The 25350-nt window shown below is 33.7% G+C and overlaps 1 protein-coding gene across 1 annotated transcript in view; it reads right to left on the bottom strand.

Annotated features, from left to right (window-relative positions):
• Positions 1 to 25350, bottom strand: part of PHIP (PHIP subunit of CUL4-Ring ligase complex) — a 134401-nt gene that overhangs the window by 27570 nt on the left and 81481 nt on the right. The window contains exons 19-27 of the mRNA XM_012791157.3: positions 24971 to 25154; positions 18658 to 18775; positions 14667 to 14807; positions 12433 to 12512; positions 10118 to 10346; positions 5150 to 5269; positions 3161 to 3268; positions 2455 to 2579; positions 2242 to 2324 (exon numbers count right to left, since the gene is read on the bottom strand). Coding sequence (XP_012646611.2) covers positions 2242 to 2324; positions 2455 to 2579; positions 3161 to 3268; positions 5150 to 5269; positions 10118 to 10346; positions 12433 to 12512; positions 14667 to 14807; positions 18658 to 18775; positions 24971 to 25154 — 1188 coding nt within the window. The remainder of the gene's footprint in view (positions 1 to 2241; positions 2325 to 2454; positions 2580 to 3160; positions 3269 to 5149; positions 5270 to 10117; positions 10347 to 12432; positions 12513 to 14666; positions 14808 to 18657; positions 18776 to 24970; positions 25155 to 25350) is intronic.

Below are 25350 nucleotides of genomic sequence, written 5' to 3'. Positions count from 1 at the left end.
ATAACAAAACCAAGAAAAAGCGTTTTCATCTATTTTAACTGTTTCTTCCTGAATTTATTTACAGATTTCTAAATGAGTGTATAGGTATTTCTTCACTCATCAGTTTTTAATATTAAGTATTATAGTTGACCCTTGAATACCATGGGTTTGAACTGGCTGTGCCCACTTATATGATTTTTTCAGTAAGCACAGTTGGCCCTCAGTAGTGGTAGGTTCTCCATCAGCAACCAAATGAAGATCAAAAATACAGTACTGGTGGGGTGTGAAATCCACATTGGGGATGGGGGGTGGAACATCAAGGGTTCTGCAGAGCCCACTGTAGATCTTGAGTATGCAAGGGCTTTGGAATCTGCAGGGAATCCTGGAACCAACCCCCAATAGATCCAGAGGAACAACTGTAATCTCAATTATATATAAAAGGTATATATGCATTATATTTAATCTATATTCAGTTTTTACTATGACTAGGTAAATACTGTTTGCTACTAAGCAAAACAGCATATAATTCTTTTCTTGTATAATTTCATTTTTCCTAAAATAACTTTCATTTTTTTATGCTCAGTTTTCTCTGGATGTTTTCTTTAATCAGTTAAAATCACAAACAGAAATTCTAATCCTGATTTTCCCCCTCCATTCCTCAAGTTATCTTAATACCACTTACTCAGAACCAAGTCTTTTAAATAACACTACTTTGTATATAAACTCAGGTGTTAAGATGAGCAGTTATTTTTTGGTTTCACCTTTTTATCTTTCCACTCCCATTTAACCAGCTCATGCTGTAAAAAACATGCTTCGACAGAATTTCCCACAAAGTGAAACTTGTTAGACATTTTATGAGTTCTACGTTTTTTCTTGAAGATTTCTGTCTTGAAGGACAATATCTTCTGTATTTTTTATTTTCTAGACTTGATAGACAGCTGTTATTCTTAGACTTCTGTTGAGTATTAACCTGGGAATTCCTTTTGGCTATTCTTACTCTAGACTCCCCATTTCCTGACGGGATTCAGTATTTTTCTCTTTCTTGGTTTACTCCCTTATTTGATGAAACATCTTTCAAAGCTTCCAGGGAACTGGGGTACATCGTATATAAATTTTCTCTATTAAACTCTCATGACTATAATTTTGATAACTTTCATTTTCCTAATTTCTTTTTACAAAGCACATATGTAAATTTCTAAATTTACAAAGACCAACCAGAAAAAGACAAGTCACCACGCCAATGCCTTCCAATGGCACTGGAAGAGCGATAATAGACTGTTATATCAACTGACGTGCTTTCTCACACCACGTGGGCTACATAGACACCATGCTGCAGTCCAAGACGACAAACACTGGCCTTGTTTGAAATTCTTAAGATAAGTAATCTAATATATAGTACATCCATCTGTATATAAATTAATGTACCTTAAATGCCTGAGAAGTTTTAGAGTTTTAAAGTTTCTTTGAGAGTTATTTACAATATTAATTTTCAAGATATAATAAGTTTAACCAATCAAAGAAAAATGTCAGTTTAGTTTTCATGCCAGTCTAAACTTACACATTAAGTTAAGGTTTCTTTTGGCTTTGTATTTGAATTTTGTTATTAATGTGTTTGGATAAAAATTTAATTCATGGCTGGGCGCGGTGGCTCACGCCTGTAATCCTAGCAGTCTCAGAGGCCAAGGCGAGTGGATCGTTAGAGATCAGGAGTTCGACACCAGCCTGAGCAAGAGTGAGACCCCGTTTCTACTAAAAAAAAATAGATAGAAATTAGCCGGGCAACTAAAAATATACAGAAAAAATCAGGTATGGTGACACATGCCTGTAGTCCCAGCTACTTGGGAGGCTGAGGCAGAAGGATCACTTGAGCCCAGGAGTTTGAGGTTGCCGTGAACTAGGCTGATGCCACAGCACTCTAGCCAGGGCAACAGAGTGATACTCTGTCTTAAAAAAAAAAAAAAAAAAATTTAATTCACTATGTAAAATAGCTAAAAGGAAAAATTATAAATAATCTAACAATAGTTACCAACAAAGTTACCAAGTAATAAAGAAAATATGTGGAATGTCAACATCAACCAGATTAAAATATTTTCATTCTTAAAACTTAAAAAAATACCTCTGACACAGTATCTTACTTTGCTATCAACATTCCTACAAATAGGAAAATGTCTCTAATTATCTCTTTCTAAATTATGAAAAACAGTAAACTGATTAAGAAAAAAGACATATTAAATACCTATGGCTTCTAAATAAATTACCCACCTATATTCCACCGCCTATATTTTGCGTCGTCAAATTGTTGTCTCAAGACTAGGAAATCTATAACGTCAGGCATATCATGGTATCTAATTATAAATAAAAACATACTGATTAGGTCACATACCTAAAAATATCTAAAAGATGTTCAAATTTATCTGAATCTTGAAAAACAATCTACAATACTAAGAAACCATTGCCTCTTTCAACAGTCCTTACTTCATGGTAAATGATCCACCAGTCAGTTTACCAGTATCAGGATCTAGAAAAGCAAGTTTAAGGCAGCAAAGAGTAGGCAATCCCACTTCATACTTTATGCCAACAATTTTCATAAGTTCTTGTTCCTGAGAAAGATAAATTTAAAAAAATCTTTACAAAATAAACCACAAAAACAGATTGCTAAACATAATTCAGAAAACACTTCTTGGTTTTAATCTTAATCTGGATGGTGATGACTATTTATATGTAAAAATTATTGTGATCTGAACTTATGATTTATGCACTTTATACCATGTAAGTTATACCGCCTTTTTAAAAAGGCAAAAAGAAAAATAAGAAAAATTTTACTGAAATGAGAGTTTTCCAACACAATTCCCAAGGTAATTTTGAACTACTGCTGATAAATCTAGAAACATTCATTAAATTGACTAATATGAACTTTACATTAGATTTTAATGTTATCTAGTTTTCACTACAACTAAATTTTGTACCCAACCTGTGAACTGTATTGAAGTATATAAATTCACTCAATCCTGTGTTTCTCTAACTCAAAATTAAACACTTCTACTCTCCAGGATGGCTTTAATCAAACAAAGTATCTTCATGATACAGTTTTTTATAGTTAAAATAGTAACCCTTGATACAATTTTCTCCATAATCCATAACTGCATCTTTTGGGCTATTAAATAATAAATCAACGCCATACCCGTAGTTCCATTTTATGCCATGGTTGTTTTTTGGGATTGATACTATAAATCTTATTTTTTCGGGCCATTTCAACATAGGCTTCATGTCCTTGTCGGAAATAATAAACCTAAAAAGTAAACAAAATCACAATTTTAAAACCTGGATGTGTTTCTTTTAACCCTAGATACAAAGTATCCACTAAAACTGCATTAGAGAATCTAATACCTTTTGAGCTAATAGAAATTCTAACATTGATTTTTTGGGTTTTTTCCCCCCTTCACTCCTCAAGTTGTCCTAATATCATTTAATCACAAAGTGTCCTATATGCAACAACATTACTTTGGGTATATACTTAAAAGTTAGTAAAAAGATGAGCAGTTATTTTTTGGTTTTACCATTTTATTCCTGGATTCAAAGTAAGTTAGTCTATGTTGCATGATAATGTCAATTGTCACTAGGAGTCATAAGTTCACCTACTTTTGTTCTTACTTTTTTTTTGGTTTGTACATATGCAGAAATGCTTAAAGTGAAAAATGTATTTTCACATATATTTTTTCTTACTCAATCTTTACACAAATACTAGTAAGTCAGCACTGAATCTATATTTGTCTTCATTTCATGAAGATCATATTTAAGTGACTCCTGACTAATGTCTTATAGAACTAGTACTTGAACACAAGTTCAGCAGTTAGTCTGAAACCAAATATTCTTCCTGGAATGGAACAGAAAGGAACAGGAAAGGAACAGGAAAAGGAAAAGGAAAAGGAAAAGGAAAAGGAAAGGGGAAAGGGGAAAGGGGAAAGGGGAAAGGGGAGGAGAGGAGAGGAGGAGAGGAGAGAGGAGAGGGGGTAGGGGAGGGGAGGAGAGGGGAGAGGATAGCCAAAGGACTTGTTTAAAAATGCTATTAAGATCTTAGTGACATTTGGGGATAGCTAATGTCATCCATACTGGGAGAGGGGAGGGAAGGGGAGAAGAGGGGGGAGGGGAGGAGAGGGGAGAAGGGGGAGGGGAGAGGGGAGCCAAAGGACTTGTTTAAAAATGCTATTAAGATCTTGGTGACATTTGGGGATAGCTAATGTCATTCTTACTTTCATTCTATTCATGATTATCATTATTGCTCCAGTTGCCTGGAACTTCAAATGAAGGAATGCTGCTGAATAATGAGGACTTGCCTGTTCAAGCACCAGTGACTAAAAACACAACTTAAACATTTGGAAAGGAAATCATTCAACAAGGAATATAAACTTTCTGGCCATTTTGAAATAATATATTAAATATAATTTAGTCTCTTCTAATTATGCAGTATCTGTGAGGATCTATCATCGAACAATACTACAACAATGTGGTAATGCTCTGTGTTCTTCAAATCTTCTGAAGCAAATAAGGTCTCTAAACGAATTCTTTCAGACTACTCGAGTTATTCTAACACTAAAAAGTTTTTTTTTTACTGTCAATTACCACTTTATACTAAAGTCTCCATTTTAACTCCTCATTTATTGCAAAATTTGTGTATAAAGGAGACATAAATCTTAAGTAACCGAAAAATTGTGGTCTAAGTTCTCACATTTTCACTCTAAATTCATAAGTACATATTCTAAAATAATGGTGCCATTCTCATTTTCTAGAAAATTAAGTATTTCTCATTCTAAGATTACAGATTTTTTAAGAGCTAACTAATAAAACTGTAGGTAAATGAAACACCTTAATGCTTTTTCTGAAATAAAATTAAATGAAAATAAAGTGACAAATTTAATTTTTCCTTTAACATACTGTATAATGGAACATTACTAAAAAATTTATTTTAACTTAGAAAGAGAAAGAAAACTGGCAATAAACTCTTATTAAAAAACACATAGCAGGTTTTAAAATGCCAACATAATTTTCACATCTAGAATGGGATGCTTTATGAAAATGCTGCAATTTTCTAGAATTCTATTTCAAGAGCTATAAAAAATGATTAGAGTTATTTGATAAAAAAACAAAGGATAATTTGAAAGTTTAAAAGTACCTCATCACCCATTTGTGGCACAAATGGACATCTTCGAGGAATAGTATCTGTAATCCATGTTGAAGGCAACCATTCCTCTAATGTCAAACCATTTTCAGTTAGTTCTCCCACAGCCAATCTCTAAGAAAGTTTAGAACATTGTAAAGTAATATTATAATCAAATCTACTATTTACAATAACTATAGAGGTAGTTAAAAAGAAATAAAGAGAAGGGGGCCTTTATACAAATATATATATATTCAGCCCTCTGTATCCATGGATTCAACCAACTGTGGATCGAAAATATTTGTGAAAAAAAAATTCTACAAAGTTTCAAAATACAAAACTTGAATTTGCTGCACACTGAGTACTACATTAAATTCACACAAATCAAATGATGTGTAGGCATTGTATTAGGTATTATAAATAATATCGAGATGGTTTAAAGCATATGGGAAGATCTCAAAATTCATATGTCGAAACCCTAACTCCCAAAGTGACTCTATTTTAGCCTGTGAGAAGGTGACAAAGGTTAAATGTGGTATGTGAGGACACAGTGAGAAGACAGCCATCTATCTGCCAGGAAGAGAGCCCTCACCAGAAACCAAACCCTCCCAGACACTGATTTTAGACTTTTTCAAGCTTGCAGAACCATGAGAAAATAAATTTCTGTTGTTTAACCAAACCAAACAAACAAAGCATATAAGAGGATGCAGTAGGTTATATGCAAATACTATGCCATTTTATATATAAGGGACTTGGGCATCCATGGATTCTGACATCTGTGAGGGTCATGGAACCAGTCCTCCATGGATACTGAGGGATGACTATATTTAAGCATTAAAAACCTTACCCCGGGGGGGGGGGGGGACATCAGTGTAATTCTTTCCCAATCACTACATGAAAAGATAACTAGATAACAAAATAAAAAGTCCACAGACAACATTCACAACAAGGCAACAAAATAACCTCACAAGCCCCAAATCCAAGCTGTGTATTTCTCCTTTCCTTTCAAAATACTATCAGTTCTATAAATATTCCATATAACAAACCAAGACCATATTTGAGTTTTTTAAAATCCCAGTCATAGTATGTGAGAACTAAGTAAGATATTCACATATGAGTTGAGTAGTGTCAGATACAGACGGCAAATTATTTCCATAATCTGGACATTATACATCTACATAGCCAGAGAATGTTCCTCTCCTCTTCTTAAAGTAGCCATTTCACACTCTTGGTGCACATTAAGCGTCTTAAAAAAAATTCAGTTTTTAGACAAAATGTTGCCAAGCCAGGTCCCTTACTTTTTAACTCATGGATGAAAATAAAACTATGCCTCTGAGCAAGTTTTTTAACTTTGCTGGTCACCCACAAGTGGCCAAAATGGTCTTGATGCTGTTATCTTAGACTTAGGAAAAATGAATTTTTGAAACCTAGTATTTTTATAAGAAACTTTATGCAAAAGGTTCACTGTTTATGCACTAAAACTTTGAAATTTTATTCTGTTGTGTTTTTTAAAAAGAAGGTACTATAGTTATCACTATGAATTAATACAAGTTTACTGAAAGAAACAACTCTTTTAGTGTTCTCTGAATCAAACATGGTATCAGAGAACAATGCTTGTCCATCCCTGCTTTACAACATAGACCCTAGGGGAAAAAAGGCAGGTAGAAGCAGGAAGGCAGACTGGCAGCTACTGCAGTATTCAAATGAGAGTTCACAGTAGCCCACACTGATGTGATAGTAGAAGTGGTGAAAAACAGTTAAGTGCTGAATATATTTAGAAGACAGAGACATCAGATAATCTATCAGATGATTCCCTAATGGACTGGATGTGGAATAGAAGAGAAAACGAGGAATTAAGAATAACTCCAGGGTTTCTGGTATAAACAACTAAAAAACATAGTTCTTATATCACTGAGATTAAAAAGACTAGTGTAGCAGCTTTTAGAAGAAAGCTTGGTAAGAAGTTGTGAATGTGTTAGATTTGAGAAATTAAGAAAGATGATATCCAAATGTATATTTGATTCACAAACAGTTATCAAATAGTCACTGTGTAACATACTGAGTGTATCACAGAGTTAGATCCCACAACTCAGGAATTTACACTGTGTTTTATTCAGAGCAGCTCTGATTTTATCAATTTTATATATCGAGGATGTGAGCAAAAGTGTGTTTAAAAGAGTTTTCCTTTGATAAATAAAAAAAATAGTTGGAAAGGTTTGAAAATCGTAACTGCAGCCTCAATATGGACTATGAATTGCATGATGTAAGTATTTCTCCCCATGAGGAAAATATCTATGTTCAATGGAATAGCTCATAACTCTTATGTGAAGACAGGAAAGTTGTACATTAATTGGGAATAATCATATTTATAACTGAAAGACTTTGGTATTGTTACAAATCATTATGAGGACAAATCTTCTTCCCCAGTAATTCCTGGGAAACCTAGAATTTTTGATTAAAGCAGATTTCTATCACTTAGTACTTACAACCATTAAGGAGTGAAAATGCATTGAGAATACCTCAAAATTTCCAGTTTCATATTTCAAGATTTTTCCTTTTAGAATTACAGATAACTGATTTCTTTTTCCTCCCATGGAGAATGCTTCTAGGCCCAGCTCAACTCTCATTTCTGCTAGGAAACCTTATCTGCAATCCTAACATAAGATGCTTCCATTTGATTTCTAAGTTATTATCTCTAAAAATAATCTAGCAATTAAATATATTACATCATGTGGCATTTCCTCTATTTTTATCTTGAGGCATTTAAGCATCTTGTAAGTCAGACATCATTTTTAGAATAAGTACTATGTCTTATACTTCTGTTTATCTACCATATTACTTTATAAATCATAGCCACTTGATAAATATTTATTGACATGGTTTCCAGAGCTCCTAACGGCATAGGGACATTATGTAAGATACCACCTGAAATGACTTCACTGAATCTCTGGACAAATCTATTTTTTAAATAAGTATTTTCTGTAACTGTCTTATTGTTTTTTGCTTAAGTTAAAAAAAACTCATAGAAAATGTTTTCATTTTTCCACATATGAAGAAACATAAATCACTTAATCTCTCAATTGCTAACTCTATAACTCTATGTGTAAGAGAAATACTTTTGCATTTATTTGAGATAACTAGAGAACTAGGGAATAAGGACAACTTTTTTTGAGACAGGGTCTTACTCTGTCGCCCAGGCTAGAGTACAATAGTGTCATCATGGCTCATTGAAACCTGAAACTCCTGGGCACAAGTGATTCTCCTGCTTTAGCCTCTTTAGTAGCTGGGACTACAGGCACCTGCCACCACACACAAGTTTTAAATTTTTTATAGAGACGGGGGTCTTACTATATTGCCCAGGCGTCTAAAATTTCTGGCCTCAAGCAATCCTCCCACCTCAGACTCCCAAAGTGCTAGGATTAAAGGCATGAGTCACCATACCCAGCCAAGAACAATTATATCTATTGTTAGATCCACTGGTAGGCACTGAACGAAATTCAAAGTAAGGAAATAATCTACAGTATTCTAACCTTATTATATTTAAAAATGTCCCACATTAATCTATTGAATGATCCTGTAACAATACTTTGTCAATAGCAATACAGTGAAATTACAACGTGCCAAATGGTAAAAATGGACCCATACGTGGTACTCCATGAAGGAACCTATGGTATTAGTTTGTTTACAACTATCAAATCAAGGGGACCAGATGAAGCAAACTGTACTGCTGGGACACAAGAATTACATTCTCACAGCGACTTATCACTGCAAACCTCAAAAGTTTATCAAACTGTCTTGAGATAAAAAAGACTATTTACCTTTTCAGTCAGATACATGGCTAAATCAGTTTTCTTTAACCAACCTGTCTACCGCATAAAATAAGGGGTCACACTACATTATTCATCACTGAAAAGGCAGAAGAAAAAAACTGTGGGCAAATGTATGGCATTCTCTTTGGGCCTCCCCAAACAAAAACAAAGGAGGCAACAAGAATAGTAGTAGCTGTGGAATCTAAATTAAAGTAAATCATAATTATAAAGATGAAACAAACAACAACTCAATGTAAATAAAATAAACCTTTAACATAGATGTATTCTTACACTTTCTGAAAGCTCTCTAGGGATAAAGACCCTATAGTCTCCCAATATTCAAATTCAATTAATTGTAAAAATGGCAGAGATTAAAAAAATTTTTTTCCTTTTGTTTAACCAAATACATTTCCCATTTATATCCTTTTGTGGGCAGAAAACATGCCCTTCATATTGTATTTACTTCAGAACAAAACTTAAACAGCTCTCATTTTCATTCCTAGGTTAAAGTATTTCAACTCTAGAAGCTGATAGACCATTTTTCCATAACATTTATTTCTTACTTTCTCTGTTCTCTCTCAAATAAATTATCTACAAATTTAACATGTAGTAATTAAACCAATACTACTTCTGACCTAAATAATGAAAAACTATGGCTCACACACTCTGTAAATTAATGAAGGCATCCTACAGCAAGCCTATTTTATCCCACTTTATATTCACCTTTGCCTTGTGGTTAACTATGACAAGCTTTGTCATTCTTATTCCATGTGATGTTGCCACTAGACTTTGTTTATTCTCAGTAATAATAATTAGTAAGGATGGTTTTTAATGTGAAGGCAATTAACAGACTAATCAACTATGGGTTTTGTAGCATCATGTGCTTTACAGAAATCAATCAATCAATCAAACCCACTGGACTATTAAGAAAAATCTGATCATGTTTTAAGATGAAGTGCTCAACATTCAGAATAAGATAATTCTATAAGTAAATAATCTGTCATGCCAAACACTTAAAAACTTGAATAAATGAAATGTATTCTGGTATACTTTATTTTACTACTATGTACTTCTGAATATACTTCAACAATATTATGCTCAACTTTACTTTAAAAATGTGTGCTTTCAGTCATTTTCATAGAAAACACTAAATTTATAATTTGAAAACCCAAACCTTTTGTTTTCTTTCTTTGGGCTTCTTTTTCTTTGGTGATGTTGGTCCATCTTTTTCTTCATTTACTTTTTTCCTTTCCTTTTTAATCTGCTTTTGCTTCTGTTTTTCAGATTCTTCTTCATCTGAACTGCTTTCTGCTTTCTTGCTCTTATTCTTAGGAACTTTCTTTGGTGGCTGAAGATTAATTCCTGCATCTGCTGTCCAGTCAGAGTAATCACTGGAGTAGTCACTAGAAGGAGAAAAGGGATTTTAAAAATACACACAAGATGCAATTATAAGACTTTTATAAAAATGAAAAGGTCACATACTTCATAAACTAAAGAATACTTCCCTAATTTTCAACTCATCTTCAAAAATAGGCTTTACTTTAACATCTCAAAAATAAAAAAAGATAAGGTAACAGCTTTAAGTGAAAAAATAAATTTTAAGTACCTTCTATAATTTTAAGAAAAATATTGATTTCAGAGTATTGCATGTTAAAAATATTGTGGGGCATACAGGAACAGGAGGGTTACCTTCCTCAGTTATAGAAACAATAGAAAGAAAGCCCTGGAGAGCATAGAAGGTGTCAGCATTGAGGAGACATGGGGATTCCTTTTTTGGGGGAAAGGAGGCCTTCTTGACAGGGGAAATGCCTATGGTAAAGCATTGGGGTTCTCATGGTAGCTAGATATTGAACTGGGAGCTTCAGAAGCATGCCCACCCAGCAGAAAGGCTGTGCTTACAAACTTTATGTAGCACGTAAAGGACAGAAATTTCATTCAGATAAAATTATTCTATCCATTTATACCTTAGGTACATCTTATGCTTCAAAACATGCCATAATACAGAAAAACATCCCAACCATGTTTGGGATGGTTGGGTTGGGATCCCAACCATGTCTTTTCAATTAACCTTCATAGACATACATTTTACTGAACTGATGATGTTGCAAAATAAAGAATCTAGTTACGTTATTTTAATTTTAGTACATGAGAATATTTACTTATTTTGTCGTTTTATAAACATGAATGCCTTAAAGGAAGGTAAGTTATACTATATTACAATCTACAATTAATTAGCTTCCCTAGATCTAGTGATATATGACCTCACACCTCTAAAACTAGTACTAGTAACACTAACACTGAAAGGGCAGATTTTTCTGGAAGTTTATCATTACCCCTGCCTGGACAGTCCAAATGTTCTTTACAGACATTTATCTAACTCTCTCCAAGAATAATCATGACAGATAAGAATCAAAGTCTTTTGTAGTATGACTTCAGTATGAAATTTAAAATGATTTTAAAGGACTTATATAAAAAATATTTTATTCTAAAATAGGTTGTCCTGAAACATGAGCCTTTATTTACACTAACCCTAGCCCATGTCCACTGTAAATGGTACCTGCCAAATCTCAAAGTCACTATTCTCTGAAGTACTTGGCTCTTAAAGAAGATAATCTGCTGCCAGCATAAACATACCTATAAATTCCCAAGCCCAATGTTCTTTACAACTATCCTCAACTGCTAAAGCCACCATTGTTCTGTCAATACAGGAACCCCTACGTTGTTTCACAGTTTGAAATACTCTATTTCATTGCTAAACCAAAAGAAAGTAAATTTTTCCTTCATTGATGTGTTTTTAAACACAGAAAACTACTAGACATAACCACAGGCACTTGCATATCATTACCAGGAATCACTATTGTGGAAATAGATGATTTCCACAATCATCTATTTCTAGAACTGACACAAGGAATTCCTATAGCCACCACTTCATACTTTTTTTTCGCATGTCTATTTTAAGAGCCACTGAGGTGGAGAATAAGAGTAAAGGGCTTAAGCTGGGGGCGGTGACTCACGCCTGTAATCCTAACACTCTGGGAGGCCGAGATGGATGGATAATAAGAAAAAGAAAAGTTTATTCCTATTACTAGAAAAAAATATTAGCATTCCATAAATTCCATTATGAGATACTTAATTCTGCAAGAACTTATTACCTTCATAATTTCATGCTCAAATATTTCTCTAAACCAATAATAAAACTAGTTTGTGACTATTATAAATAACAGCATTCAAAAGATACAATACCAAGTAAAAAAAATAAAGTTAACAGTGTCATTTTGCAGATCTAGTTGCAATTACCAAAAAATTTTTTCTACAAAGAAAACATATCAGTAAGAAAATCTCCTAAATTTTAGACAACTACAAAGAACCTTTGAAGAAGAATCAACTTTAAACCCAAACAAACTTTGAAATAGGTTGCGGATAAAAAAACAATTTTCAGCTTTCAAAAGATTTTATATAACATTTGAAGAGAAAAATTCATTCTCTTACCTAGAGCTGCCATCACTGTGCCATGCTCTCTCTTCTTCTTCTTCAGACGTTCCACCACTGACAGCAACCACTTCACCTTCCTAAGAGACATTGAATACACATTTTACTGCATAACTTTATAACATTCTCTAAGCATAGAAAATACCAATATCTTATAAGTCATGTTGGGATATTTATATTATGTCAGATTTAAATTAGTTGCAAAACACATTTTATACAAAAAATGAGAATACTTAAATGTATATAAAGGTACACTACTATTTAATATTGGATTCAGAGCAAACAGATGATTTATAGTTTTTAAAGCCTCATAGCATATCTTCTAGATTAAGTGATATCAAATTCCATATTATCACTTGAAATTAATTATTACTTCTTAGGCCTTTTTTTTTTTTTTTTTGAGACAGAGTCTCACTTTGTTGCCCAGGCTAGAGTGAGTGCCGTGGCATCAGCCTAGCTCACAGCAACCTCAATCTCCGGCGCTCAAGCAATCCTACAGCCTCGGCCTCCCAAGTAGCTGAGACTTCAGGCACGTGCCACCATGCCCGGCTAATTTTTATATATATATATTTTTAGTTGGTCAATTAATTTCTTTCTATTTTTAGCAGAGACAGGGTCTTGCTCAGGCTGGTTTCAAACTCCTGACCTTGAGCAATCTGCCTGCCTTGGCCTCCCAGAGTGCTAGGATTACAGGCATGTGAGCCATCATGCCCAGCCATTCTTAGGCCCTTTTAAAAAATTAAGTTTTCTTTTCTATAGCTGTTTTAACAAGCTTCAAATTAGGTACATTTATGTTTTAATTATTATTATTATTAAAATAGCTCTATCATACAAAAAAGGTCTGGTCTTATTTTATCCAAATGGTAGAGAATTAAAAAATACACAAACACTGCTTCTCTAAAGTAAATATTCATGAGTCAACACAGAATGATATTTGTAAAGACATTTTCTTCATAAAAGTTGTGTTTTTGTCACAAAATCTTACATATCTTCCTTGCTCAAATAAACCTTATGCTCTAATTAAAATAGCCCCTCACATTTATTAAGCTTTTACTATATGTCAGAAACTATTCTAAGCACTTTGTATATACTACCCCATTTGGTCTCAACAAAAAACTGTCAATGATAGGGAGAAGTTATTTAAATAAAAAAAACTAAAGCTTTAAGAAATGTGCCCAAGGCAGCACAAGGAATAAGCAACAAGGCTTGATTTGAATTCAGGTCATTTTTGTCCAAAGCCATTCTTGGAAATATACAAGTTTCTAATAAACTGAATCTTATTTTAAATATTTTATAGAAACTTAACATTTAAAAGAATCATTCTATAAATTTTTCAAAAATAAACATCTCATCAGGCAAATAATTAGTCCACATATATTTTATGTTTTGTGTGTCTATCCAAATTGTCATGTGTCAGGATTAAGTAATCATTGTATTTTGTCTTTTTGCCAGAATGAATACATTAATTTGAACTGGCCATACTAAGACTTAAAACTATTGGAGACTAACTTTTAAACTGCTGTTAGAATAACCTGTCTGAGTTAATATTGCCCTGTTCACAGAAAATACACTCAACAGAATTCTCATATGTCTAACACTGCAAAGCACAACATGGCTTCAAAAGTATGTAGCAGTCAGTATCTAAAATGACTGCATCTCTGAAGGGGAAGGGAGAAAATGGAGGTTGGAGAAGAAAGGAAAGGAGATGGTTAAAAGTGCTAAATAAGAATAGTTTGTGATTGCAAATTGATTGCCTTTGTTTAAAGAATGTGTAATTTAGTAAGGACAGTAATATTTATGGAAATAGTTATGCATGAGGAATATTAGAAAGTTACACTGAGAAAGCTATAAACTGGTACAGATGTTAAAAACCAAAACTATCAAATGCCTATCAATTAGTTACACTATGCTAGAGATTCAGTACCATTTAAAAAGCTTGGCTTTAAAATAAAAGGAACCTGCATTTAATCCCTGTTCTACCACTTAATAGGCGAATGTGTAGTCTAAATAGCTTTGAGTCTCAAAACCCTTATGTATATAAAATGAGATTATTTCATATGAATTTGTTTTGTGGATTTGAAATTATGAATGTGTGCCATGCCTAGAAGTAAATGAAAGCTATCAGTATTATAAGACCTAAAAATGCCATATTTGAGCTACATAATGAATACAAAGAAAGTCACATAAAAAAAAGTAAAAATGAAAACTGATTCATGAAAGTGCTAGTATCTTACATCTGAAGAACTCGTGCCATTTTCAGTCTCTTCCAAGGGTCTAGGAGTCTCTTCTAGCGCAGATCTCGTTCGATAATTGTGTTGATTTGTCTGCTGCTTTTTGGATTCTCCAAGATCCAGGAAATGCTCATGAGCATGATTCTGGAAAAAAGTAAATTAAAATTAAATTTATTCACAATATGCTTAAAGAGCAGGCGTTTTACTTTAAAAGTTAAAATTTTCTTAATTATAAAAAATTCACTCATACTTCATATATTGCTTAAATGAACTAGTGTGCAGTACCAACTCAAATATTTTAGCATTACCTCAAATTAAATTACAGTATTATGATACACTGAAATTCACTTGCTGATTAGTTATAAAAACACTTTTTTCCAATTAAGTAATACAGACTTGAGGATTCATAATAAGAGACTAAGTCAAACATTAAATTCTTCTGTACCTGCGTCAAAACTACAGAAATAATACAAGAAAGAGGGAACAGGCTGTGAAGTGTATGTAACAGGCAGAGAAGCAAACTAGAAAGCAAAATCATAAAGCTACACTGCCACTGTTGAGGCTAAGACACCACGTGGCTGGCCATCTTTCTTTTTCTGGAGATAAATGTAAGAAGTCTTCTGCAGATGAGAACACAACCAATAAGCATCCAAAAACTAAAAAAAAGTCCAACATGGTAATGGAGCTAAATTCAACAAACATAAGAATTTAAATCTAAAAAATAAATTTAATAAATTAATCTCAAAAGTGAATAAAAGAATCATATCTAAGAAATATAAGAACAGGCTCTTATCTTTGGAAAAAACAGATAATTATGAAACGAATCAATGAGATCCTTCAAATAAAAAATAACTATTAAATCTGGAGGAAAAAAATAACAGCAGATTGACCATATAAATGAAAATGTATATTAGTGAACTAGAAGATGAAATAGAGGTTAAGTATTACTCAAAAGCTTAAAACAAAAGCAAATTTGAAAAAGCAGCTTTCAGAGCTAAGTAAAAGAAATAAAAGAAAACCTACATTTGGACATAGCATCTCAGTGACACATGAGAATATAAAAAATAAAAGGAAAACACTAAAGATTGCCTTCAAAGAAACAATGAGATTGTTAGCAGACTATTATACAGTAAGCAAAAGGAACACTATCTTTAAATCGTTAACAGAAAAAAAAAGCTTTGAACTTAAACCCTTACTCCTAAAAGTGAAATAAGAGAAATTTTCACATACAAGGACACAGATTATATCAACATAAATCATTTCTAAAACAATTATTTACAGATTTCTATGAAATCCTTCTATGTGAAAATTCTGGGAAATATGTAAAGGTAGAAAAAAGGAAATAATGTTCAACTAATTGACTAATCTAGTGTTAAGAGTTTAATGCACCTTATTTCTTTAACATAAAAATTTCTACCTACTCAAATCTATGCTGTTAAAAGTTACTATTTGTTGCATTTATAAAGCTTTCCACAATATGATAGCTCTATGAGATAAATTCCAAGTCAAAGAACATAAACATTTTGAATATTTTTTTTTTTTTTTTTTGAGACAGTGTCTCGCTTTGTTGCCCAGGCTAGAGTGAGTGCCGTGGCGTCAGCCTAGCTCACAGCAACCTCAAACTCCTGGGCTCAAACAATCCTTCTGCCTCAGCCTCCCGAGTAGCTGGGATTACAGGCATGTGCCACCATGCCCGGCTAATTTTTTCTATATATATTAGTTGGCCAATTAATTTCTTTCTATTTATAGTAGAGACGGGGTCTCACTCTTGCTCAGGCTGGTTTCGAACTCCTGACCTCGAGCAATCCGCCCGCCTCGGCCTCCCAGAGAGCTAGGATTACAGGCGTGAGCCACCGCGCCCGGCCTATTTTGAATATTTTGATAAATAATGCAGCGAGAAAGGGGAAGCTGGTTTGTCAACTAACATCTGTTCTTCCCTTCTTCCACAAAAAATAAAATGTTCTTTATCAGGTGTCATGTAACTAAGTTTTGGTAGTGGGATATGTGGCACAATGTCGCATAGCAACATCAAAGAACCTTCCTCAGAAGAGTATATGTGCTCTTCCCACCTTCTTCTTTAGCTGATCCTCCATCCTGCAGCCTTAAATGAGGATGCTGACATCTTAAGGCTTAAGGTCAAATCCAGGAGGATCAGAAAAATAAAAGAGCTTTAGTTCTTAACACTGAAGGCACCATACCAGGCCTGGACCTAACTAAGGGTTTTATGTGAGCAAGAAATACATTTCCAACTCATTTAAGCCACTGTAATTTTGGGACTAAATCTATTGCCAAAAATCAACTTTATAGGCATTTTTTGTGTTAATTTATATTTCCCACCTGCACAGTAAGTACTCCTCGAGTATTATTAAAAGAAAAAAACACTGCAACTGTGGGAGATGAAAGATGGCATCTCACAATTTGTACATTTGTGACTATCAGTGTTAGCAGCTTGGTAGGTGTGCTCTCAAATCTTTCTTCATTCTCATAAAATTTCAAAAACAAAAATGAGGTCATATTATATGCATTATGGTTCTATTTACTTTTTCACTTAATAGAAGTACATCATGAATATTTTTCCAAGGCAGCAGAGTATGTTCTAACTAGTTATTCTTAAAAAGTTGAATAATATTCCAAGGGTATGGATGTCATGACATCCTGTCTTTCTTCCACGAATGGCAATTAAAGTTATTCCAGTTTTTGCTACCAGAGACGCTATAAATATGTGCATTCATATGCACACATTACAGATATATGTATACACATACATATCCATCCCTCCATTTCTAAAGAAAAATTCCTTGAAGTACTACTACTGGATTAAAAGATAAACACATCCTTTTAATTTTAATAGATCTTAACATATTCCACCCATAAAGTTGGTGGCAAGCAATACAAATTCATCATCATCATATGAGTTTATCCATATCCTTGGATTCTAAACAAATGATGAAGTTTCATCATGCTTCTATCTAGAAAGCATAGAAGTATGCTTTCTAGTCACCACGAAGAAGCAAATCAACCAAAAAACAAAAAATCAAATATTATTTCAGAAGAAAATTTCTCTCTTATTATACTAACAGGAATTTTAGCACTGTGAGGTACTACTAATCCCAGGATGGTACCTTTAGTAAAGAAAAAAGGGACTGCTCGAGTACTTTGAAGAGGCATGAAACAAAAAAGTGAATTCTAGAAAAGGAGACTGATGAAGCAGGTTTAAGGAACTCAAATGAAAAGAGGAAGGAACACAAAGCTGGGTCAGAATGGCAGTTATTTTTTTATGTCATTGCTTTGATGGTGACTTGGACCCAAAAAGAAGTTTCATACATGTTTCCTCAAGCACTCTAAGGTACTGAGGCATTCAAGCTACAATGGTTTAAAAATAAATAAATAAGGAATGGACAAATAGATACTGTGATTCCTTGACACTCAGAATAAGTACATTAGATCTCTCTCTGATTAGGCCATGACCAACTGAAATTCACCAGATCCAAAAGTTGTTCTGGAGTAGGATGGCAATAAACTAATAAGGCAAAACTAGTAGGGACAATCTACTAGTTCAAATAAGAACTATTACATACACCAGCATCAGGTGACTTGATTATCTATAATCAAAAATAAGTGCAAAACAGCAAAAAAAAAAAATACATAGGAAAAACAAAAAACAAAATCTTGTTTTAGAGTATGCAACCACACACAATAGCAGAGCTAAAGACAGTGCTTATTTAGGCTTACAGTACAATTTATTAGATTTAATGACTACATAAGAATTCACAATTGGAGAAAAGGCATGCTAGAAAGCAGGAAATGTAGAGTTAAAAACTTTAAATAGTAAACAATAGACAATAAAAAAAGAAAATCAAGAATGAACTGTATTAATTTATCTCATTAATTATCCTGTTTTAAAATTTTAACATTTTTAATTACAAAAAGGGGCCTTAAGATGGTCATTATATTTATGAAGCAAATGTTAAACATCAGAGTGATTAATATTTACCTTTGAAACAGTGGGTATTTTATTCTCTTTTGGGACAGTTAAGTGTTTTCTTTTCTCTTCTGATCTGTAAGTCTTTATTTCTTCTTCTCCCTTTGCAGTTCTCCATTCTTCCTGCCTACTAAAAGAGAAAAGTCACACATGTTAATCTAGAATTTTACAACTGATTTCCTCCACAGAAGCAATCTTAGGTATCAGGGAAGGAATGCTAGTGCTTTAGTTTTCTTTTCAGATGGAAGCTTGTGATAAAGGCTTCTGAGTTTAATTTCAGTTTGGGGACACAGGCATCTGGCATTAAATGATTGAAATACTGGAGAAACAGACTACGCCTACTTGAACTTCACACTTGTGTTTCCGCTATGGTTTATGGTAAATCAAGTACAAGACTGAGGAAACACAGTTATTCCTAGGGTAACTTCTCCAAGAGACAGAAATTAGACTTTAAAAGAAAAAAAAAAAAACAAAACACCTGAATCAGTATAGGGTCTATGATTTGATAATCTTGCATGCCACAAAGATAGCTGAAATCTTTTTAAAAGATGAGGCACAACAGAGCCCTAAGCTTCCACTAATACAATTCCTGAAGCCCTGAAAGAACTACATTGTCTCCACTGAGAAGCAGGTTAGGCTTCACCTACCAAATAAACTCAAACACTAAGGTGAAACTGAACAGTAGAAAAAGTATAGGAACATTAATTTTGAACTTTAATTTCATGGAACCTGAACTCACAAGGACAAAAAATTTACTTTTTACTTTAATTTTGTACAACTAAAGTTTCTGAACTGCAAAGGTATTTGAACCTTAATCTTTGAATTTTAATTTTTTTCTGGAGATTTCATGAGAAGGTAGTTAATGGTCAAAGTTACAGCAACTATAATACTGTTGATATTTTATTACTAGTGTATATTAATGTTGTCATTTTACTTAATTGTAGAAATCGCTGATGTAACTAGTCATAATTCTGAATAGGAAATAAAATAAGTAAATGTAAATCTTTTGAAAAGGACAGCCTTAAATTTAAATTTTTGTTCTTAGTATTAAATATTTTTAAAATTTTTATTGAAATAATTACAGTTCAGCTATAGTTTCAAGTAATAATATAGAGAGATTCCTTATAGCTTTTATCCAGTTTCCCCCAGTGGTAACATCTTGCAAAACTATAGTACAATTTCACAACCAGGATGCTAACATTGATACAACACACTTACCTTATGCAGATTTCCCCAGTTTTACTTCTAATCACTGGTGTGTATATACCGGCATAAATTGTTTTATTATGCTTTGCAAATACTGCAAAGCATTAGCAGCATTAGTGTTTTTACAAATTTAAGGTTTGTGGAAACCCTGTGTTGAGCAAGTCTACTGGTACCATCCTTCCAACATCATGTGCTAACTTCATGTCTCTGTGTCATGTTTTGGTAGTTCTCATATTTTAAGCTTTTCCGTTGTTACCACATTTGTTATAGAGCTCTGCCATCAGTGATCTTTGAGGTTACTGTTGGAATTGTTTTGGGACATGACAAACCACACCTAGTTAACATGGTGAAGTTTTCAATGAATATTGTTTGTGCTATGACTACTCTATTGACTGGTCTTTCTCCCATCTGTCCCCTCTCGTTGGATCTCCCCATTCCCTGAGATACAACATTGAAATTAGGCCAATTAATAACACTATGATGGCCTCTAAGTGTTCAAGTGAAAGGAAGAGTCACATGTCTCTCATAAATCAAAAGCTAAAGTGAGAATGGCATGTTGGAAGTTCAGACATGCTGAAAGTCAGGCCTTTTGCACTGAAGAGTTGTGAATACAAAGGAAAAGTTCTTGAAGGAAATTAAATGTCCTACTGCAGTAAACATACAAACGATAACAAAGTGAAAGAGCCTTACTGCTGATAAGGAGAAGGTTTTAATGGTCTCAATAAAAGATCAAACCAGCCTTAATATTTCCTTAAGCCAAAGCCTATTCCAGAGCAAGGCCCTAACTCTCCAAGTTTATGAAGGTTGAGAGGTGAGAGAGCTGCAGAAGAAAGGTTAGAAGTTGGCAGAGGTTGGTTCATGAGGTTTAAGGAAAGAAGCTGTCTCATTTCCATTAACATAAAAGTGCAAGGTAAAGCAGCAAGTGCTGATGAAGAAGCTAAAACAAGTAATCCAGAAGACCTATCTACGATCACTGAAGAAAGCAGTCACACTACACAACAGATTTTCAAATGTAGAGGAAACATCCTTATATTAGAAGAAGATGCCATCTAGGACTTTCATAGCTACAGAGGAGCAATCAATGCCTGACTTCAAAGCTTTAAGTACAGGCTAACACTTGCTGGGGTTCAATGCAGCTGGTGACTTGAAGATGAAGCCATTGCTCATTTATCATTCCAAAAATTCTAAGGCCCTTCAGAATTATGCTAAATTTATTCTGTCTGTGCACTATCAATGGAACAACGCAGTCAGAATGACAGCATATTGTTTACAGCATGGTTACTGAATATTTTAAGCCTACCGTTGAGACCCACTGCTTAGAAAAAAAGATTTCTATCAAAAAATTATTGCTCACTGACAAGGCCTTGGTCACTGAAGAGCTCTGATGGAGATGTACAAGGAGATTAATGTTGTTTTCATGCCTCCTAACACAACATCCATTCTGCAGCACATGGATCAAGGAATGATTTGACTTTCGAGTCTAATGATTTACAAAATACATTTTGTAAGGCTGTAACTGCCACAGATAGTGATTCCTCTGGTGGATCTGGGCAAAGTAAACTGAAAATCTTCTGGAAAGGATTCACTATCCTGGATAACATTAAGAACATTCATGATTCATGGGAGGAGATCAAAATATCAACATTAATAGGAGCTTGGAAGAAGTTCATTCCAGCCCTCATGGATGACTTTGAGGGTTCCAAACTTCAGTTAAGGAAGTCATTGCAGATGTGGTAAAAATAGCAAGAAAAGTAGAAATCGATGCAAAGCCTGAAGATGTGACTGAATTGCTGCCAACTCATGATAAAACTTGAGTACAAGGGGAGTTGCTTTTTATGGATAAGCAAAGAAAGTAATTTCTTGACATCTACGCCTTGTGAAGGTACTTGAACATTGTTGAAATAACAAAAGATATAGAATATTATATAAATTTAGTTGATAAAGTGGCAGCAGAATTTGAGAGGACTGTCTTCCAATTTTGAAAGAAGTTCCACACTGGGTAAAATGCTATCAAACAGCATCACATGCTACCAAGGATTCTTTTGTTAAAAGAATAGTCAATTGGTGTGGCAAATTTTACTGCTGTCTTATTTTAACAAATTGCCACAGGCAACCCAACCTTCAATAACCACTACCCTGATCAGTCAGCAGCCATTAACGTTAAGGCAAGACCGTCCACTAGGAAAAAGATTATAACTCGCTGAAGGATCAGATGATCATTAGCATTTTAGCAATCAAATATTTTTAAATTAAGGTTGTACATTGTTTTTGTAGACATAATGCTATTACATTCTCAACAGACTTCATAACATAAACATAACTTTAAATGCATTAGGAAACCAAGAAATTCATGAGTCCGGTTGCAATATTCACTTTATTGCTATATTTGCTTTATTCTGCTCATCTGGAATTAAATCTGCAATATCTTCAAGGTATGTCTTTATTTAGTACTATGCAAATTTATCACAGGTTAGGTTTTTGTATCCATCACTACACAGTTAAGATACAGAATATCTCCATCACCATAAAGATCCCTTGTGGTACTTACTCTTTTATCATACCCACCTTTCTCTCCTCCCCCTCTCAGGCATTCTCCCCCAAATCTTAGCAACTACTAATCTGTTATCTCTATACTTTTGTCATTTCAAGAATATTCCATAAACAGAATCACATAGAATATAACCTTTAACACTTTTTTTTCCCCACTCAGCATAATTCCCTCAAGATTTGTCTCAGTTGTATCAATTTGCTTTTTATTGCACAGTAGTATTTCATGGTATGAATGTAACACAGTTCACTTATACTCAATGAAGTACATCTGGATATTCTTCTGAGTTTTGGCTATTACAAATACAGCTGCTATACATTGGTGTATAAGTTTATGTATCAACGTGAGTTTTCAATTCTTTGGAGTAAATCCCTAAGAGTGCAACTGTTGGGTCATATGGCAGTTACATGTTTAGGTTTTTGAGAAAATGCAAAACTGTTTTCCAAAGTGGCTCTACCATTTCACATTCCCACCAGCAATGCATGAATAATCCAGTTTTCTCTATATTACCCTCCTATCATTTTTGGTGCTGTCACTTATTTTTTATTTTAGCCATTTTGAGGTTAAATAGTGGTATTTCATTATGGTTTCAATTTACATTTCCCTAATGACTACTGATGCTGACTATCTTTTCCTGTGCTTATTTGCCATTTGCAGTTCCTCCTTGATGAATGAATGTTCATGTCTTTTCCCCATTTTCTGATTGGAGTTCTTTTTATGTTAAAGATTTTAGCTCTTTGTTAGATATGTAATTGGATTCAATTTTAATTAAAAGTACTAGGCTGACCCACTTCAGAGATTTCTAGAGGCAAACTTTAAACTCCTCATTAGGGAGAATCCCATGAAGAATCCCAAAGGAAGAGTAATAAATGTTGGGGACAAAGCTCTAAGAAGACCAAAGTTAGAATAACCTCTAAGGTGATGGCCACAGGCTTTCCTGACCATAGGCTTAAGGAACAGTTAAGCCCCGTGATAAAAGGATGAAAAGGTGAAGAATATTTGATGAGAAACATGTTTCCTTCCAATTACACCTTCTTACTCATTCCTCTCCAGGGAGGAGTGAACTAACTAATCAACTGATATGCTCCAGAAGGAAAACTCAGCTTAGCATGGCATAGTCCTATGCTGTTATATGCAATGTACACATTCTGCTCTACATTTTTAAGAGGTAAGCTAGATGTGCCATATGGGGAGAAGTACTGTGACCCACTGCTAACTATATTTGGGGTTATTTTTAGGAGGCACACTTTCATGTAGATAAAAGCCACATTATTCACAACTGTATCAGTAATAAAAAGTAATATTCTGATTTCCCATATGTCTTATTTCCTGTGTTACTTTTCAATTAGTTCAGAACCTGAATTAAAAAGATGGATGTTGGCCAGGCGCAGTAGCTCACGCCTATAATCCTAGCACTCTCTGGGAGGCCGAGGCAGGCAGATTGATCCAGGTCAGGAGTTCGAAACCAGCCTGAGCAAGAGCGAAACCCCCATCTCTACTATAGATAGAAAGAAATTAATTGGCCAACTAACATATATAGAAAAAATTAGCCAGGCATGGTGGCGCATGCCTGTGGTCCCAGCTACTTGGGAGGCTGAGGCAGCAGGATTGCTTGAGCCCAGGAGTTTGAGGTTGCTGTGAGCTAGGCTGATGCCATGGCACTCATTCTAGCCTGGGCAACAAAGCGAGACTCTGTCTCAAAAAAAAAAAAAAAAAAAAAAAAGATGGATGTTATTTATTGGACCCTCTTCAAACCTTAGAATAAAACTACAAATATGTTATGAGAACTGACTAATTTTTTATTAAATATATCTGAACATATTTGTAAGATAAAGTTATTGTCCAAATTTATACCTTAGGTATATATCTACTTCTGAATCCTAACACAAATTTGAAGTATTTTTCTAATCAAAAAGCATAACTTACGTGAACATTAAGATTTAAAATATTTTAATTATAACTACTACTATCTTTGAAGTTTAAGAACTAGAAAATCTTAAATTCAACTTCACATTGTGATCTTCATACTTAGAGCTTCAAGCACAGAACTCAGTATAAATTAGGTTCATATGGACCTCATTCATGAGGATTTTATGACTGAAGAATCAAAGGAACTAGAAATAGTTACCTCATAGCATGAACTATGAGAATAGGATTTACTTTTTTAAAAAACATCATTTTGATATATATAAAAATCTATATATTTATCCATAAATATCTTTATGCCTCTGAATAATAGGGTATGAATGATTAGCAAAATCCATTAAAAACTGTAATTCTAACTTTATAAAATGTGTTTTAAGATTTAAATATGCTACTCAATAAAATCTCCTATTTGGTCGATCCAAATTTATGATTTTCCCCTGTATACCTTAACACATTCCATTTTCAACATTTACCTAAATCACTCTAGAATATATTTAGAAATTTAATTTTTTATAGTCATAAATAGTTTAAAATACTAGCTTTTCAGATAAATTTAAGAGGAATTAGAGCCGAAAGCTATTTTGAAGACTATAACTCAAAATGAACAAGCAACAATGGTACATAATAATTCACAACATTCCTTACCTGGCTACACCAGCTGATAGCTCAGGTACTACCACCCTTCGACTCCAAGCTACAAGATCCCGCTCTGTGGCTATTTCACTTCTTGGGGCATTGCTGTGCATTTGCCGCACACCTTCAATTTGTCCACTACGCCTTAATCCTACATTTGGTGGTGAATGAACCTCTGAGGTAGAACTTATAGAGCCTAAATGAAAAATTTAGTATAGTAAGTTATATTTAGATACATTTTTCTATTAGTTTATAATAGGAAACTATATGTTCCACATGAAACTTCATATTGTGGCAAATAATTAAACTACCAAATCAGGAACTAAACCACAAGCAAAAGTTTAATGAAAACAAAACATATTTATTCAGTTGATTAAACAAGTCAATGAATC

Source organism: Microcebus murinus, chromosome 5 (genome assembly GCF_040939455.1).
Source record: "Microcebus murinus isolate Inina chromosome 5, M.murinus_Inina_mat1.0, whole genome shotgun sequence".
NCBI classification, from domain to species: Eukaryota; Metazoa; Chordata; class Mammalia; order Primates; family Cheirogaleidae; genus Microcebus; species Microcebus murinus.
Note: the sequence above shows the minus strand (reverse complement) of the source record. Positions and strands in the feature narration are given on the sequence as shown.